Raw genomic sequence first — 14,200 nt, 5'->3', positions numbered from 1 at the left:
AAATAAGGTTTGGATCGTATTTATGTAGACATGATGTTTATGCCATGGAAGACTATAAGTTGATCGACTAAAGGAAAGCTAAAGTATAAGATAAACTGTACAGCTGTAGATACTTTTATTGTTTATACAGTATTTCACTCAGTGGTTTCATACATGTGAAAACAGAGCGGATTTGCTGAACAGATCTGTGGTAAACATGCAGGTATTTCCTCTCAAATACCTGATCCATTTCTGTTACATTTTTCATGCCCTTTCGATCCACCAGATACTCTTTCATACTGAACCCACACGCCAAGGAGCAACTCCAGTGAATGGAAATTTAGGGATTCATTTACATGCTGCTCATGAGATGTGAAAAGCAGGGCACAGAGACTGATTTAGCAATAACTGAGAAATCTGAGACAAGAGCAGAAAATATTTGTGTATTAATTACCTGGATGGTACTGTAGGTGGTATTAGCGTCTCACCAGCTCATGTGTGCATGGTGATGAAAAAAAGCAATAAAATGTTATTTTTTAAAAATGTATTCGACCCTGATCCTGTGACTGTGCCAAGGATGAGTCTAGAAGGCCAGAGCTTTTACATGACCCAGGTGAAATTATCATCTGGTACATTACTATCCTGCCTCACGTGCAGACTGACACAACAGGAGATTTATGGAATTGAGTTGGATCTACAAACTCAAATGCCTCACGAATCCTTCCTCTCTAAATTTTTCCCTCTTAGTTTTTATTGTTTCTCCCTCACACAACCTTTCTTTGTCTTTTCATCTCTTCTTTATGAAGAACTTTGTCCCTCCAATGCTTTCAGAAACCATCTTTATTTTTTTTTATTTTTCCCCAATCTCTGACCCCTTGCACTAACCTGTATGAAAGTTAATGGGCCAGAATTAATCTCCACCTAATGCAATTAAACTATACATTGATTATATTTTGCTTATGTCCTTGGACAAGTTGTCCAATTTATTGGACTCTTAAAATGAAAGTGATGTTTTCAGTTCACAAATGTGTAAAAAGGATTCATTCTTTTTGCTCTTGAAGGTGACACAATAATTATGTAATTTTCCTATAACTTACACAAAGCTTCAGTGAGTATTATCAATTTTAAGTTGCCCTTAACATGACATGATTTCCATGGCAGACAGAAGTTACAATTTTGTGATTTCTTAAACCGTTAAGCATTAGTCATAATGTAAAAATAAGTGAGGAAGTGCGCTGATAGTGTGACTCATTTATGAGAAGTTGTATAAATTTTTTTCCTAAAGTTCCCCCTGTATTCTTTGTCTTTACATTTGATTTCTTAATATAGTTGTTTATATAGTGTGTTGTTTGGTACAGTCACATGCACATTTTGCAGGTTTGATTAAAGTGCAACAAAAACAGGAAGAACATTGCCTGCTTGTTTATTGTCATATAAATCCACAGAGATATACATATGCTTATCTGTTGTGCAGTAAAGAATCTCTTATTTTTAAATGTTGTATAAAATATAAGATAGCTGTTTTTCAATAATTAGGCTGAAAAAATATATTTCCAATTGATACACAAAGCAAGAGCCAGATGACTTTATTTGTGACTTGTTTATTTAAAAACAAAAAAAAAAGGTCAGACTACAATGACTGCAAAGCAGAATGACTTGTAGAGCAAGCATCAGTCAACATGAAGCAAGAGGGAACCATTTAAAAGACTGATTGACTGACATGAATTTAGCCACTGATTAACACCTCTTGAGCAATGGTTTAATTTGGGTTCAGTTTCTCTCCCAAAATGAAAAAAACAATCATACTAATCTATTGGAAGTGATGACTTAATTATTAATGCAAGACCGCAGCAATGACTCTGAGGTAACTGAACTTAAACAAAATAATTTTATACTCTGCTGTTTGCGCCTAAAAAGTGGAAAATCTGATCAGTACATAGTAGCTCATTACTCTACTTTTTTCTCTCTGCAGGAGAAGCATCTGCCCTGCGAGACTATGCAGCCAACACCATGAATGAATTTTTGGGAATGTTCGGTTATAATGATCAGCAGGTAAGGGATGAGCTGACCAAGAAGATCAGCTTTGAGAAGCTCAAAGCCGCTACCTCAGACCTCTCATCCCTCAGCAGTGAGGAGGCCTCACGGCGTGCCCGCTTCTCTAAATACGAAGAGTACATTCGTAAGCTAAAAGCTGGTGACGCCCTACCTTGGCCCATGCGTGCTACCCCACCAAAACCAGACGACCTCAATCCAAAACTGGCCCAAGACAAGAGCGCCACCAGGCTCCAGACCTCTGGGTGCCTCCCAGGGGCAGAGGCACAGATCTACCCCCCCAGCCTGGACCACAAACAGCCAGGAGGACCTCAGCTCGGTGCCTCTCAGCCACAAAATCCCTCTCACATCCAGAACATGGCGTCCCGAGCCTCTAAGTATGACTTCTTTATTCAGAAGCTGAAGATGGGGGAGAGTCTACAGCAGCAGAACGGTAATGCTTACAAGCGACCCTCCAAATACGACCTGGAGAATGTCAAGTTTCTGCACCTCTTCAAGCCAGGTGAGGGCAACCCTGACATGGGCGGCGCCATTGCCTTTAAGACTTGCAAAGTTGGCCGCCCTTCCAAGTATGACATCAGAACAATTCAGAAGCTAATGCCAGGAAATCCAGAGGCCTCTCTGATGCCCAATGTCCTCGCTACAGCACCAGGAAACCTGGGAGCTCCTGGTGTTCCCACCGTGGGCGCATCAGGGGCCAGTATCGCCCCCGGGCTCACAATGGACCAGACAGGAAGCATAAGCTTTAATGCCGCTGACTACCTGAAGTCTAGCTTTTCCAAGACTGACTCCATCACCACGGGCACTGTTTCCTCCGTGAAGTAAGTCTGTTTAAACATCACCATAAAAAAACGTGTTATTGGTAATTATCACTTGTTGACAAAAAGATATGTGACATATTGCACAAGTTATTTGCACCAAAACAATGCATACCTCTTAAATTCAGCTAATAAAAAGCAAAGCATGTCCATTAAAATTCCAATTTAAAGTTTATTGGTGGACTGAAAAGATCCCAAGTTCCAATGGAACACCTTGGAGCCTATGTGAAGCTCACATACACTTAACTGCTACTGTGAGTCAGTTAGCCTAACGCAAAGGTAATTGCTACCTCCACAGCAGCCAACAGGAATGTGGTGTGAAATAGCGCATAGCGCCCAATAGATCCACGACATGATGAGTTGCGAAGGCACATGAAGTGTTTACTCGCTGTAGCACTCCGTGGAGACTGATTTAGCACAGTCATCGAAAGTGACTGACTTCTTTCGTTTGGCTAGGGTGTAACAACTCTCCCTTTAATTACTTCGGAGCCATGACTAACCTCCCGGCGAGTCACAGGGGCCGACTCTACACTGCCTGACGAGTGCACTTTAAAGGAAGCAAACGAGGGGTTTGGGGAACTAACCTACAGTCGTGTGTACTACCAGTAGGAAACAGCTCCCAGAGTCTGTTTGATTGGTTTTAACCTTGTCTCTAGTTAGTCAAGACCTATCAAAGACACTGTTCAAGAGCCCTCAGGCACCTCTCCCTCAGGCTTTGGCCTTTGTTGGGTTGGGGCTCAGCGAAGCAGCAAGCTCGGCTAACTGACCCAGTCTGGTGCTTGTATACAGGGAGGAGAGGGGATGCTAGTGAGAATGTCTGGCAGCGCATCCTCCCCTCTGGGCCAGATTAACCTCAGGTCATCCCCCGTGTGGAGCTGCTCACATGTAGCTAAATGCCATTTCTGAATTGGAGCAAGCATAACCAATACTGTAATGTGACTGTCACTGTTACCAGGGATAAAAGGTACACAAGTTCTCAGCTTGCCTCTGTAATGTGTTAAAATGCTTCGGATTTCCTGTTTTAAATTAAATCTGGTTAAGTTGAAATCTGCAGGGTGGTCTTACTTCTTTGTTTGAGTCCAGACTGATTGGACACAACTTGACTTCGACATTAGAGCAAAGTCCCTTTGAGATTTTCAGAAAGAACCTTTCAGAGCTTTTTCCTCAACATCCTTATTATCCAGTTTTGCATATAAGCACTAAACAAAATACCCCTATAAAAGATTAATGTTGCTTTGCTCCTGCATTTTGCCTTTCATTGGTTGGGAGCCAATGCATCAAAGTGTGTGGCTTCCTTCCCTGATTCATACGGCACATGAAAACGCTGTTGTGCCACAGGAAAATGTATATTGATAGTCCAAAGTTTGGGAGCTGCGTGTAAGTAAATATTGTGTCAGTTTGTTTTTATTAACAACAGGCAACACAACGTTACCATTTATCATGTCTCTTTTGTGTTTGCTGTTGCATTAGGAATGGCCTGCCACCAGATAAACCCGCCAGCGACGACATCAACCTCTACCAGAAATATATTGCCAGGTATGCAAATCCCTCAATGTGCCAAAGCAATGAAAAAATATACCCAAAACAGAGATTAACCTTTTTTATATTCACTGATGTTGTGTTTTATTCAGTGATGTAACTAGATCGTAGACTGGTGTGAGGATGTTCTGTGTGCAGTAAATTGATTAGGAAAAAACTCCAATATATGTGCTGAGAGGAAGTAGAAGGGTGGGGGTAATGAAAGTGAAATGGTTTGATGGTAGCTTACTGTAACTGGTTGAGTAAATGCTCGCTGTGTGTATAGCACTAAAACATTGAGGAGAACATAATTCTGAGCGTCTCTGTGACTGACACAGAGAGGATATGAGCTAAGGCCGGGGTCTTCTTGAGTTCTGCCGTTTATTGTTGAACACCCTAGGAACCAACTGCTCTAAAAAGTCTGTCATTCACACCAACAGAGACAAAAACATCAGGGGAGGGGAGGTATCTTGTGTTTCAATGGACACTGAACAATGTCCCCCATTCTGGATTCATTTCCAGCCGACACTAGCAAGGTGATTATCATTTGTTTGTTTATTCCGTTTAAAAAGAAAGAAAAACAGCATTTGAAAAGCCAAAGTGGCTTTGGCGTTAATGATTACTTCTCCAAGCCATAACATGAAGGGCACAAATCAAAGCCTTGGCACTGACAGACACACACACACACATACACACACGTCCCCTTCTACACACACACACAAAACCCCTTCCTTGGACTGATTACATTTTGCAAGAAGATTTAATTAAGGAATTTTTAATGAGGCTTCTGCTGGCACTGCCAAGAACTGTTTTGATATTTGCGCTGCATAATGCATAAAATTTGTCTAAACATCTCGGCAGTTGATGCACGGGGAGGCTGCAGATAAGCCCAGATACAGTTTCAATTTCCGTGTTGGGTTGGGAAAAAAACAGAAAGAAAAGAAGAAGGGGGAGGAAAAAAATGGAAAAGGAGGGCTCATAAAAAGGGCAAATGTAGCACCGAGAGGGGAGGTAGAAGCGGGGGAGGGTCCTTTTGGAGCTAGGGCTAATGAGTGCACACTAATACTAAAAACCAGCTTTGTAAACGTGTTTGTACCCAATCCTTATGAAAAGAGGAAAAAAGTTCTTCATCTCCTTACCACACTGCAGTTTGATGTTTTAAAGAGCTTCCCTGGTAGTGTTTAGTTGCTGTTTTCACTCTTTAAATGCTTTCATGCACCCACTTTTGCCTCGGCACTTTGATCTGTGTGTCTCTATTGTAACTGGAGATGCGCTGCAATCTCTGTATCGTGGCAATATTAATATTTAATCTGCTGCTGAATAGCAGCGGCCCATTAGGCCCCCTGACGCGGCAAGTGGGAATTGTCCAGAGGCAAAGTGATACAGCTGGGCAATGAGCAGAAGGGTGGGCCATGGTCTCAGGGGGTGGGGGGCTTTGTGTGTTCATAAGTGTAAACGTGTGTGTGCGTTTGAGTATTTAAAAGAAAAGTATTGAAAACAAGAGTTGTTTGGAAATATGTTTTGTTGAGGGTGTGTACACACTTTATATGACTTCAGGTTTTGTCTCTTCTAAAAAAGACATCAAACCTCCCCAAAGCCCCCTCTCACTCACTACCATTTTCACACACACACACACACACACACACACACACACACACACTCTCACAGCCAACTTAAAAAGAGTAGTGGATATGCCGTTCAATTAGCTTAATGAACTCAGCAAAGTGATCTGTAAATGCAGCTCTGGGATAATCCTAACAAGGAAAAAACAGAAAGAGAGATGGAAAAAATATTACTTAGCCCCCTTTTCCCCCTCTCCTCTTCACTAGCAGATGGAGCTCTTGGCAGCAGCAGTGCAAATGTTTATTTGTGTGTTTTCACTGGTAATTGGAGGATTTTAACAGTCATCATCGTCAGGCTTATAATCACCACCGTAAAAGTGGCTGTACTGTAGCAAGCAGTAGCTTTTTTTTTATAGATGTAGCACCAGACTAAAATCTTTTTTTTGGGTTGCACAAGTACTAGGAGCTGATCTCAGGATACCTGACCCTTTTCCGCAGAATGAAGCTGTGGTTAACCTGAAAGAACTATGCATTGATTTGACAAGGGTTTTTACAGGGTGGAGAAATAAAGTAGTCCTAGGGACCCTGATCCTTGAGTGGGTGTGTGTATGCGTGTCGAAGGAAAGGGTTTCAGTGTAATAAGTGTCTCTTACGGCTGCTTTGGAAATAAATGGAGCTAATTTGGCTGAAATTGGTGTGACAGACGGGTAAATTGTTGCAGCAGTGTGGAAAGCAGAAGTCAGTTTGAAGGTGTACGCTGTGTTACTTTGAAGGTGAGAAGCGCATAATGCCTTTCAGAACTCCTTCACCTCTTTTTTCTTTTTAGCTGGTCCCGGTATTTGAAGTTATTTCTTCAATAATCATTCTTGATTTGCTGTATTTTTTTTTATCACTCTGACATATTTCAGAGCTGCATTGTCATTGAGCCTTTTTCATCCTTGTTACTATTCTCTGTTCATTAAGCTTGTTTGAATGTTTGAATCAGTCTGAAATCATTTTGTTTGATTCACTTGCACTGTGTGGCTGTTCAAATGTGTAACTGTTGAAATGTGTACTGCAACTTGGTTTTCAGGTTCTCTGGAAGTCAACACTGTGGACACGTGCACTGTGCCTACCAGTACAGAGAGCATTACCACTGCATGGACCCTGAGTGTAACTACCAGGTGAGCGTGAGTACTTTATGAATTTTTTGAGCATCACTCAAATACACATTCCCTCCTGTATACTGCAATCTTTAGCTTATCCTCAGTACCGCACTGTTCAGATCATTGCACAATGAGAATTAGGTGACTGTGTTAGACACCCTCTCCGGTTTAAATTAGTGAGAAATTAAGTTGCCTTGTTTTCTCATAACAAGGTTACTTCAGTTGACCTAAAGCTACATATGTTCAGGGAATGACAAAAGGGATGTGATTATCACATCGACAGACAGGATAATGTGTTATCATTTCATTAATGGTCACACCCATCCAAAGTTTACGCAGATGGAAAGTTTGTTGGTCTTTGGTCTGCCAAACAGGCTACGAGTGTTTACATACGTGCGGTATGCAGGCGTCTTCCAGGCACAGTAGGTTTTTAACAGTTGGACTTTTTATCACAAAGGTTAATTTTAAATATGTTTGAAATATGCCCCTTTTTATATGTTTGTGTTTTTTTCCTGAAGACATCTGCCACTAACTCAGGCCTTCCTTTAATCCCCTTTCACGTTATTCATCTCTTCCTGGTCCCGGGAGTTGTCATGTATGGCACAGGAAGGAGAAAAAAAACACACAAAGCGGATCATAATACAGGCCTGGTGTTTGCTGTAGCATATGGCCTGAGAGAGTTAGACAAACACAAGAAGATTTGTCAAAGATATCAAAATCCTTGCACAGCTAGAGCTGTGTGTGTTTTCCTTCCTTTCCTAACACTTTTCTGAATTAAGCCATCTTCAGCTGTAATCTCCCATGTCTGCTCCTGATCAAGAGAGATTACCGCTCGATAAATATTGTTTATATGGTGAAAAGCATTACAGATTTAAGCTTTCATTTTCTGCATGAATCCCACTTCACAGTATGATTGGACACATTCTTGGAGGAATACAAAGGAAAATCATTTCATGTCATTATTTAGAGTGTTAGTTCAGGTTATCATGGCAATTTCCACGGTCAGGTCCACATTTCTCTGTTGCTTTTGCGTTGCGTGGAAACCCAGATATGCTTTGGGAGCCAGCTCTCTGGGATGTCAATACCCTGAAAAAAAAAGCAGCCAGTGATGAGCAGCCCCTTTCGAAGCGATAACTCATGAAATGTTACATGACACACACTCCTGGAATATTATCCCACTGCCAGCCTGCGGGCTATTGGCTGAGTCTTAACATTCTCCTTTCATGGGCTTGTACATGAGGGAGAGTGTGCATCTTGCCACACTAGTGGGAATCCTAAAATAAATGTAGCAAGTGGCTCCCAACCTTCATCACCACTCAACTGAAAATGAGATCTTTTTCCCAGTCAGCTCTCTACATGGCCTATTTTGGACGGCTCGTTGGATCGTATATACCATGACCGCAGTTCAACTTATCTTCCGGTCAGGACATACCAGAAAGTCCACAATTGAGCTCAGGATTTTTCAGAAAAAGTGTTAATGAATCCAAAGCATTCATCAATTAGATTAAAAGTCCTAATGAAGTGTTTGCTCTTACAGGAGTCAAACACCCCAAAACATACATTGGGAAACAGGCCAAGAGCAAGGGAAGGAACAGCTGTGTGAGATCTTAGCTTTTTCTCTTCTGCCCGAGTGGAGCACACGACACAAAGCAATTACCCTACTTTGTACAGCAATTAGTTGCTTTTAGAATAGTTCTTTCTGATGTTTTTACCTCAACTGGAGATAAATATGGATTGAAGACAGAACTGTCTCATTGATTTGCGCTTCTCCTGTTTCAGTTTCTGTAACATCAGCTTAAGCCCAATTACAGCAGATTTTGTTGCTGCGAGTCTCTGTGGAGTGACTTTTCTCCTTTCCCTTCCTGAGTCCTTGGTGTGGGAGGGAATGTTTATTTATTTATTAATGTTTTAATTTTAGAAAGCGGGTCTCTGAGCATATTCACTCATTATTACAGCCTGCACCAAAAGTGAGTGTTAATGCTTTAATTAAAAACGGAATCATATCTCAGCGAATTGAAAGGGAAAACGTTTTTTGGTTGGCTTGTTTGTGTGTTTGTTTGTTTCTCTTGTCTTCTGTTTTCCCCTGTGCATGTCTGAGAAACCATCTGCATGGAACATAATTCTTCCAGAGACAGAAACATCAGAACTGTGATCCTGCATGTCAATTGATTCATCTTAATTAAAAAAAACAAAAACATTTAGGTGGAAGGGAAGAAATAATGTCGAGACAGTTGGTGTATGGGGAACATACTTCATGTTCCATGTGGAAGCTTCTTCTGGGCTCAGAGTACCCGGGGCTTTTGGTGCTGCATTTGGATAGGATGCAACTTGGAGATATGCAAAGTAAATCAATAACCACAGAACGCTTCATCTTTAAAGACATCCTCGCCCTCTCCGTTGCAATGTGCACAGCCCCCCCAACTGCCAATTGGCTCCTGCATGTTGCAGCTGCTGCTTCCATAGATATAAAGTGACTTGTTGCTGATTCTGTGACTGGTTTAAATAAACACCAACCTGTTGCCTACATTTTTCCCCCTGTCCTTTTGCAGAGGTTTACCAGTAAGCAGGATGTTATCAGGCACTACAACATGCACAAGAAGAGGGACAACTCTCTGCAGCATGGCTTCATGCGCTTCAGCCCTCTGGACGACTGCAGTGTCTACTACCATGGCTGCCACCTCAATGGAAAAAGCACCCATTACCACTGCATGCAGGTACACTACAAAGACTCACACCTCCTCCACCATCTACACACATACCAACTGTAAACTCATGAAGACAGTTTGCAAGCATGCATGCAAACAAATGCAGAGAAAGAAAAACATCATCAAATTTGGCCTCACGTTCTTAAGCATTACATACAGTACAGTATTCTAAAGAAATTAGGTACATAATCCATTTTTAAGTTACCTTTCAGAACTACACATTAGACAACAAACATGGATGTCAGTAAACCTGATGTACTTGTGGGTCCTTTAAGATCTTATAAACAACTTTTAACAGCAAAAACATTGTGTCAGTACAGTTATAAGCAACATGAGGCGGGAAAAAAAGAAAAATCAGGTTGCTTTTAAGACATACAGTACATGACTACAGGATGTTTGAAATTCACAATGTACCTACATCTGCGAAATGGAATTACAGTTCCCTATTTTCCATTTACACCAAAGTGTCTTTAAAGAGCAGTTTGGCAAAACATATCCTTAAGTAAATAAATGAAAATTGAAAAAGGGGGGAATAGATGTGAGGCTGCTTGTGCCTTCCCCAGCTCTTCACTCTCTCGCTCCTTAATTGGCATGGATAAAATTCAGTAAGGTGTTTATATAAACTACACATTTTTCATCTTTTAGTACCAAGCAGCCAGTTGAAGATTATTCCCCCTTCTGGATTTGTTTAATTTTTTACATCTGCTTATTTTCAAAGTGTCATTGTGCCGACAGCTTTCTCACCGACAGGGTAGCAGCGCAGCAGAGGATGGCTTGAGATATATTCTTTTTTAAACCTCTCTAACGGCGTAATTGTTATTAGGACATTTCAGCCCTTGTTTTAACAGTCCCTGAGAACCTGCAGATGTTGGCATCGGCTCTCTTGATTTAGGGGGGAAAAAAACAGAGTGGCATTTTTTTCATTGTTTGACTCAATATGGAGAAGTTGCCCGGTTTGTGCGGCTGAAAAGTGCCAGGGATGATATACAATTGCTTCTTTTAATTCAAACATTACCTGTTTTTTCCCCTCTGTGTTTGCTCTGAGGGCCCCTGAGTACCAGAACATTTTAAACTAAAGACTGTCATCCTGCTCTCGTCTGCTTTCTTCTACCCCCTCCAACTCTCTGATTTTGTCTCAGAGTTACAGTAAGTTTGTGGTGACTGTATTGTCACACTCCAAAGAGTATTTTGTAAAGGGCAGCTTTGCCAGGAAGTTGTCATAGTTTCAGCTATACCTTTTGTGACCGCTGTGTCTTTCAGTCACTTTTTTCTTTTTTTCCAACTGTCACAATGACAAGACTCTTTCCAATTCACTGGTTTGACTTGAAACTTGTACTGCTCCGGTTCATCACCACAAATTAAATAGTGAACGTGAGAAAACAACCTTCCACTCATTTCTAGGCCACTGGCCTTCTCTCAACCACACTGAACTCCTTTTTTTGTATCGCTTGTACAATATCTTTAAAGCACTGCCTTTTCGAAAACCATATTTGCAAACTGTAACTTTCATGTCTGCTTTGCAGCTAGATCTCATTTTCGATTGGCAACCTTTGTCTTTGCTCTGCAGGTGGGCTGCAGCAAGGTGTACACCAGCACCTCAGATGTCATGACCCATGAGAACTTCCATAAAAAGAACGCCCAGCTGATCAACGATGGCTTCCAGAGATTTCGAGCCACTGAAGACTGTGGCACTGTTGGTTGTCAATTCTATGGGCAGAAGACTACACACTTCCACTGCAGGTGAATATTGGATGCCTAATGTAGTGGACGTCTTTACATTTATCAAATATACATTAAACATAAATACATTAGAAACTGTTAAATGTACATTTTATGTTTTTCTTTCACTTAGTTATATTTTAAATTGTGTAGTAACAGATCAACAACTGCTTACCTCAGCTGCAGAAACCAATGATAGTGGTTTACATACATACAAAAGCCTAGCAATTGGTAGAAAACATGTAATATGGGTTCATTCCTGTAAATAAATAAATAAAAGTCAGCACACAAGTGAAATCCAATATAATGTAATGGCTTCCTTGTTTCTCTGCCTGCACCATTAGTATCTTTAAATTTCACATAATAACAGTGAGAAGGAAATTGGGGAAAACAAAAATAATCACATTTTTATTCTGAAGATCATGCACCACAGAACTATTATCAGTGACCATAGAGAATCACTAGGTTGATTCATCAAACTCCCTCACTGGATTGTATCCCTTTGGCAAAGGTTGCAGGGGGGAACACATCAATGGGATCCTGCTGTGTTACAGAACTGCCTTAGTTATCATTCCTCCTTTGTGAAATATTTGAATCATGTGGACCCTCTCACTGACATGCAACTGCACCAAGGTACTGAGGAGGCTTTATAGCACTGTCGTGGATCCGAAACCTTAAACACTCACAACATTAATGAATAGAAACACATTAAGACACGGACACAGAAATGGATAAGGTTAAATATTATATTGTTACGTAACAAGCATAATAATGTGAAAACACCACGTTGCTCCCAAGCAGTGAAACGCGCAGTGTCTCCCACTAAATGGAAGAATCGCACAGATTACATAGGGAGAATCCCCACCTTGAACGCACACACACATTCCAATCTTCAATTCTATACATTGCATCTTTAGATTGTATTAACAGCACAGCATCATGATGTTTTCTCTTTGTTTTGTTTTTCAGGCGCCCAGGATGCACATTCACCTTCAAGAACAAGTGTGACATTGAGAAGCACAAGAGCTACCACATCAAGGATGATGCCTATGCCAAAGATGGCTTCAAGAAATTCTATAAGTATGAGGAGTGCAAGTATGATGGCTGCGTGTACAGCAAAGCCACCAACCACTTCCACTGCATACGCTCAGGCTGCGGCTTCACCTTTACCTCCACTAGCCAGATGACCTCCCATAAGCGCAAGCACGAGCGCCGGCACATCCGTTCCTCCGGTGTCATGGGCCTCTCTTCCGCCTACATGGTGCCAAAGGATGAGCCCGAAGAATCGAGCAACGATGACCTGATGGACTTCTCCACCATAAGCAGCAAGAACTCCAGCCTGAGTGCCTCACCCACCACCCAGCAGTCCACCACTATGTCGCACTTGTTGGCCACGCCCACAACCGTTGTCTCTTCTTCCGCTACATCAGGCCACGCCCTTAAACCCACATCCTCGCTACCCAGTGCGGGTCAGCGTATGTCCAGCCTGCTGTCCCAGGCCCTGCCCAGCAACATGCCCGTGGCCCTTGCTCTTTCCAACAGCGGTCTGGCTTCTTCCAACCCGTTCTTCCCACTCATACCCAGGATGCCTCACCATCCACCTCCACCAGCTGCTAGCCTGATATCAGCTGTAACTTCAGGGGCCCACTCAATGCCCACCGACTCAATGACCCAAGGTTTCTCCACAGTGGGTGCAGACGGATCCATGGCCTCTACCCCAACGTCCTTCACCACCGCCTCCATCATGGAGAAGATCTCTGCTAGCAAAGGTCTTATATCTCCCATGATGGCCAGACTGGCAGCCGCTGCCCTGAAGCCCTCCAACAATCTAGATGCAGGTAAGTCACTTGACAAATTGTTATTATTTTGCAGTGTAAATGTGGATACTAAACCTAAAAAACTAAAATATGCTGATTTTAAATGTAATTCCTTTTGCACTGGTTGTCAGCCAAAACAAGCAATCTCAAATCAAGCAATAATCGATTGCTCTAAAAACAACTGAGGGATTCATTTCCTTCAATTTATTCAGTAACTTAACCAAGTCAACACACAAGCCAAATATAAGCCCATGAAGAAGTTTTTTGTAGAAGTGAACTCTGCTTGTTACTCTATTTATGATCAGAGGATATGAAATGTATGACAAACAATCATCTTTTGATCTCTGACAGTATCTAAAGAGAATTAACTGCACGTATACTAAAAGCCACATCCTTTTTTTCTGTATGGACTTCGCTTCACTGCAGCCAGAACACACAGAGTGCACTCAGAGGTCATTTCTATCACTATCCCACAGTGGAGAGAAAGGCAGAAAAACTGCCGCTTTCAGGCTTAAAGGGGCAGACCGGGGCATAGTCCTCTGCTCTGGGCTTGTTATTGTGTTGATCGTTTGTTAGATACCCACAATCCATTTGGAGATAAATGCGCTGACAGGGGAGAGTAGAGCCTGTAAAAGTCTCTTATGATGTTCAGAGTGGGGGCTCCTGGGGCTTGTGTCGAACATGTTTCCTCATCATTGGCCTCTTATCTATGTCTGCGCCTGTTCCAAGCAAATGGAGGTGGAATGAAATTAAGTTCAGAAATTGCAAGAACAAAATGTTTGTTTTTTTCCTTTTTTTTCCTACCCTCTATGCAAACCGATAAAAACTGTAAAAAACAGAGAGAAAGAGATTGCTCAGGCAGAAATTACTCAATGCACCAGAGCT

General features: G+C 41.8%; 1 protein-coding gene across 10 annotated transcripts in view; it reads left to right on the top strand.

The window, feature by feature from the left end:
• The window catches only part of casz1 (castor zinc finger 1), a 163,044-nt gene that overhangs the window by 132,671 nt on the left and 16,173 nt on the right, over window positions 1-14,200 (top strand). For 6 of the 10 annotated variants that reach the window (XM_063880450.1, XM_063880451.1, XM_063880421.1 and 3 more), the window contains 7 exons: window positions 1,952-2,852; window positions 4,320-4,385; window positions 4,808-4,903; window positions 7,002-7,098; window positions 9,624-9,788; window positions 11,347-11,519; window positions 12,468-13,336. In XM_063880450.1, the coding sequence (XP_063736520.1) occupies window positions 1,952-2,852; window positions 4,320-4,385; window positions 4,808-4,903; window positions 7,002-7,098; window positions 9,624-9,788; window positions 11,347-11,519; window positions 12,468-13,336 (2,367 nt within the window). The remainder of the gene's footprint in view (window positions 1-1,951; window positions 2,853-4,319; window positions 4,386-4,807; window positions 4,904-7,001; window positions 7,099-9,623; window positions 9,789-11,346; window positions 11,520-12,467; window positions 13,337-14,200) is intronic. The other 4 variants (XM_063880465.1, XM_063880440.1, XM_063880412.1 and 1 more) reach the window with 3 other exon arrangements.

Source organism: Eleginops maclovinus, chromosome 1 (genome assembly GCF_036324505.1).
Source record: "Eleginops maclovinus isolate JMC-PN-2008 ecotype Puerto Natales chromosome 1, JC_Emac_rtc_rv5, whole genome shotgun sequence".
NCBI classification, from domain to species: Eukaryota; Metazoa; Chordata; class Actinopteri; order Perciformes; family Eleginopidae; genus Eleginops; species Eleginops maclovinus.
Note: the sequence above shows the minus strand (reverse complement) of the source record. Positions and strands in the feature narration are given on the sequence as shown.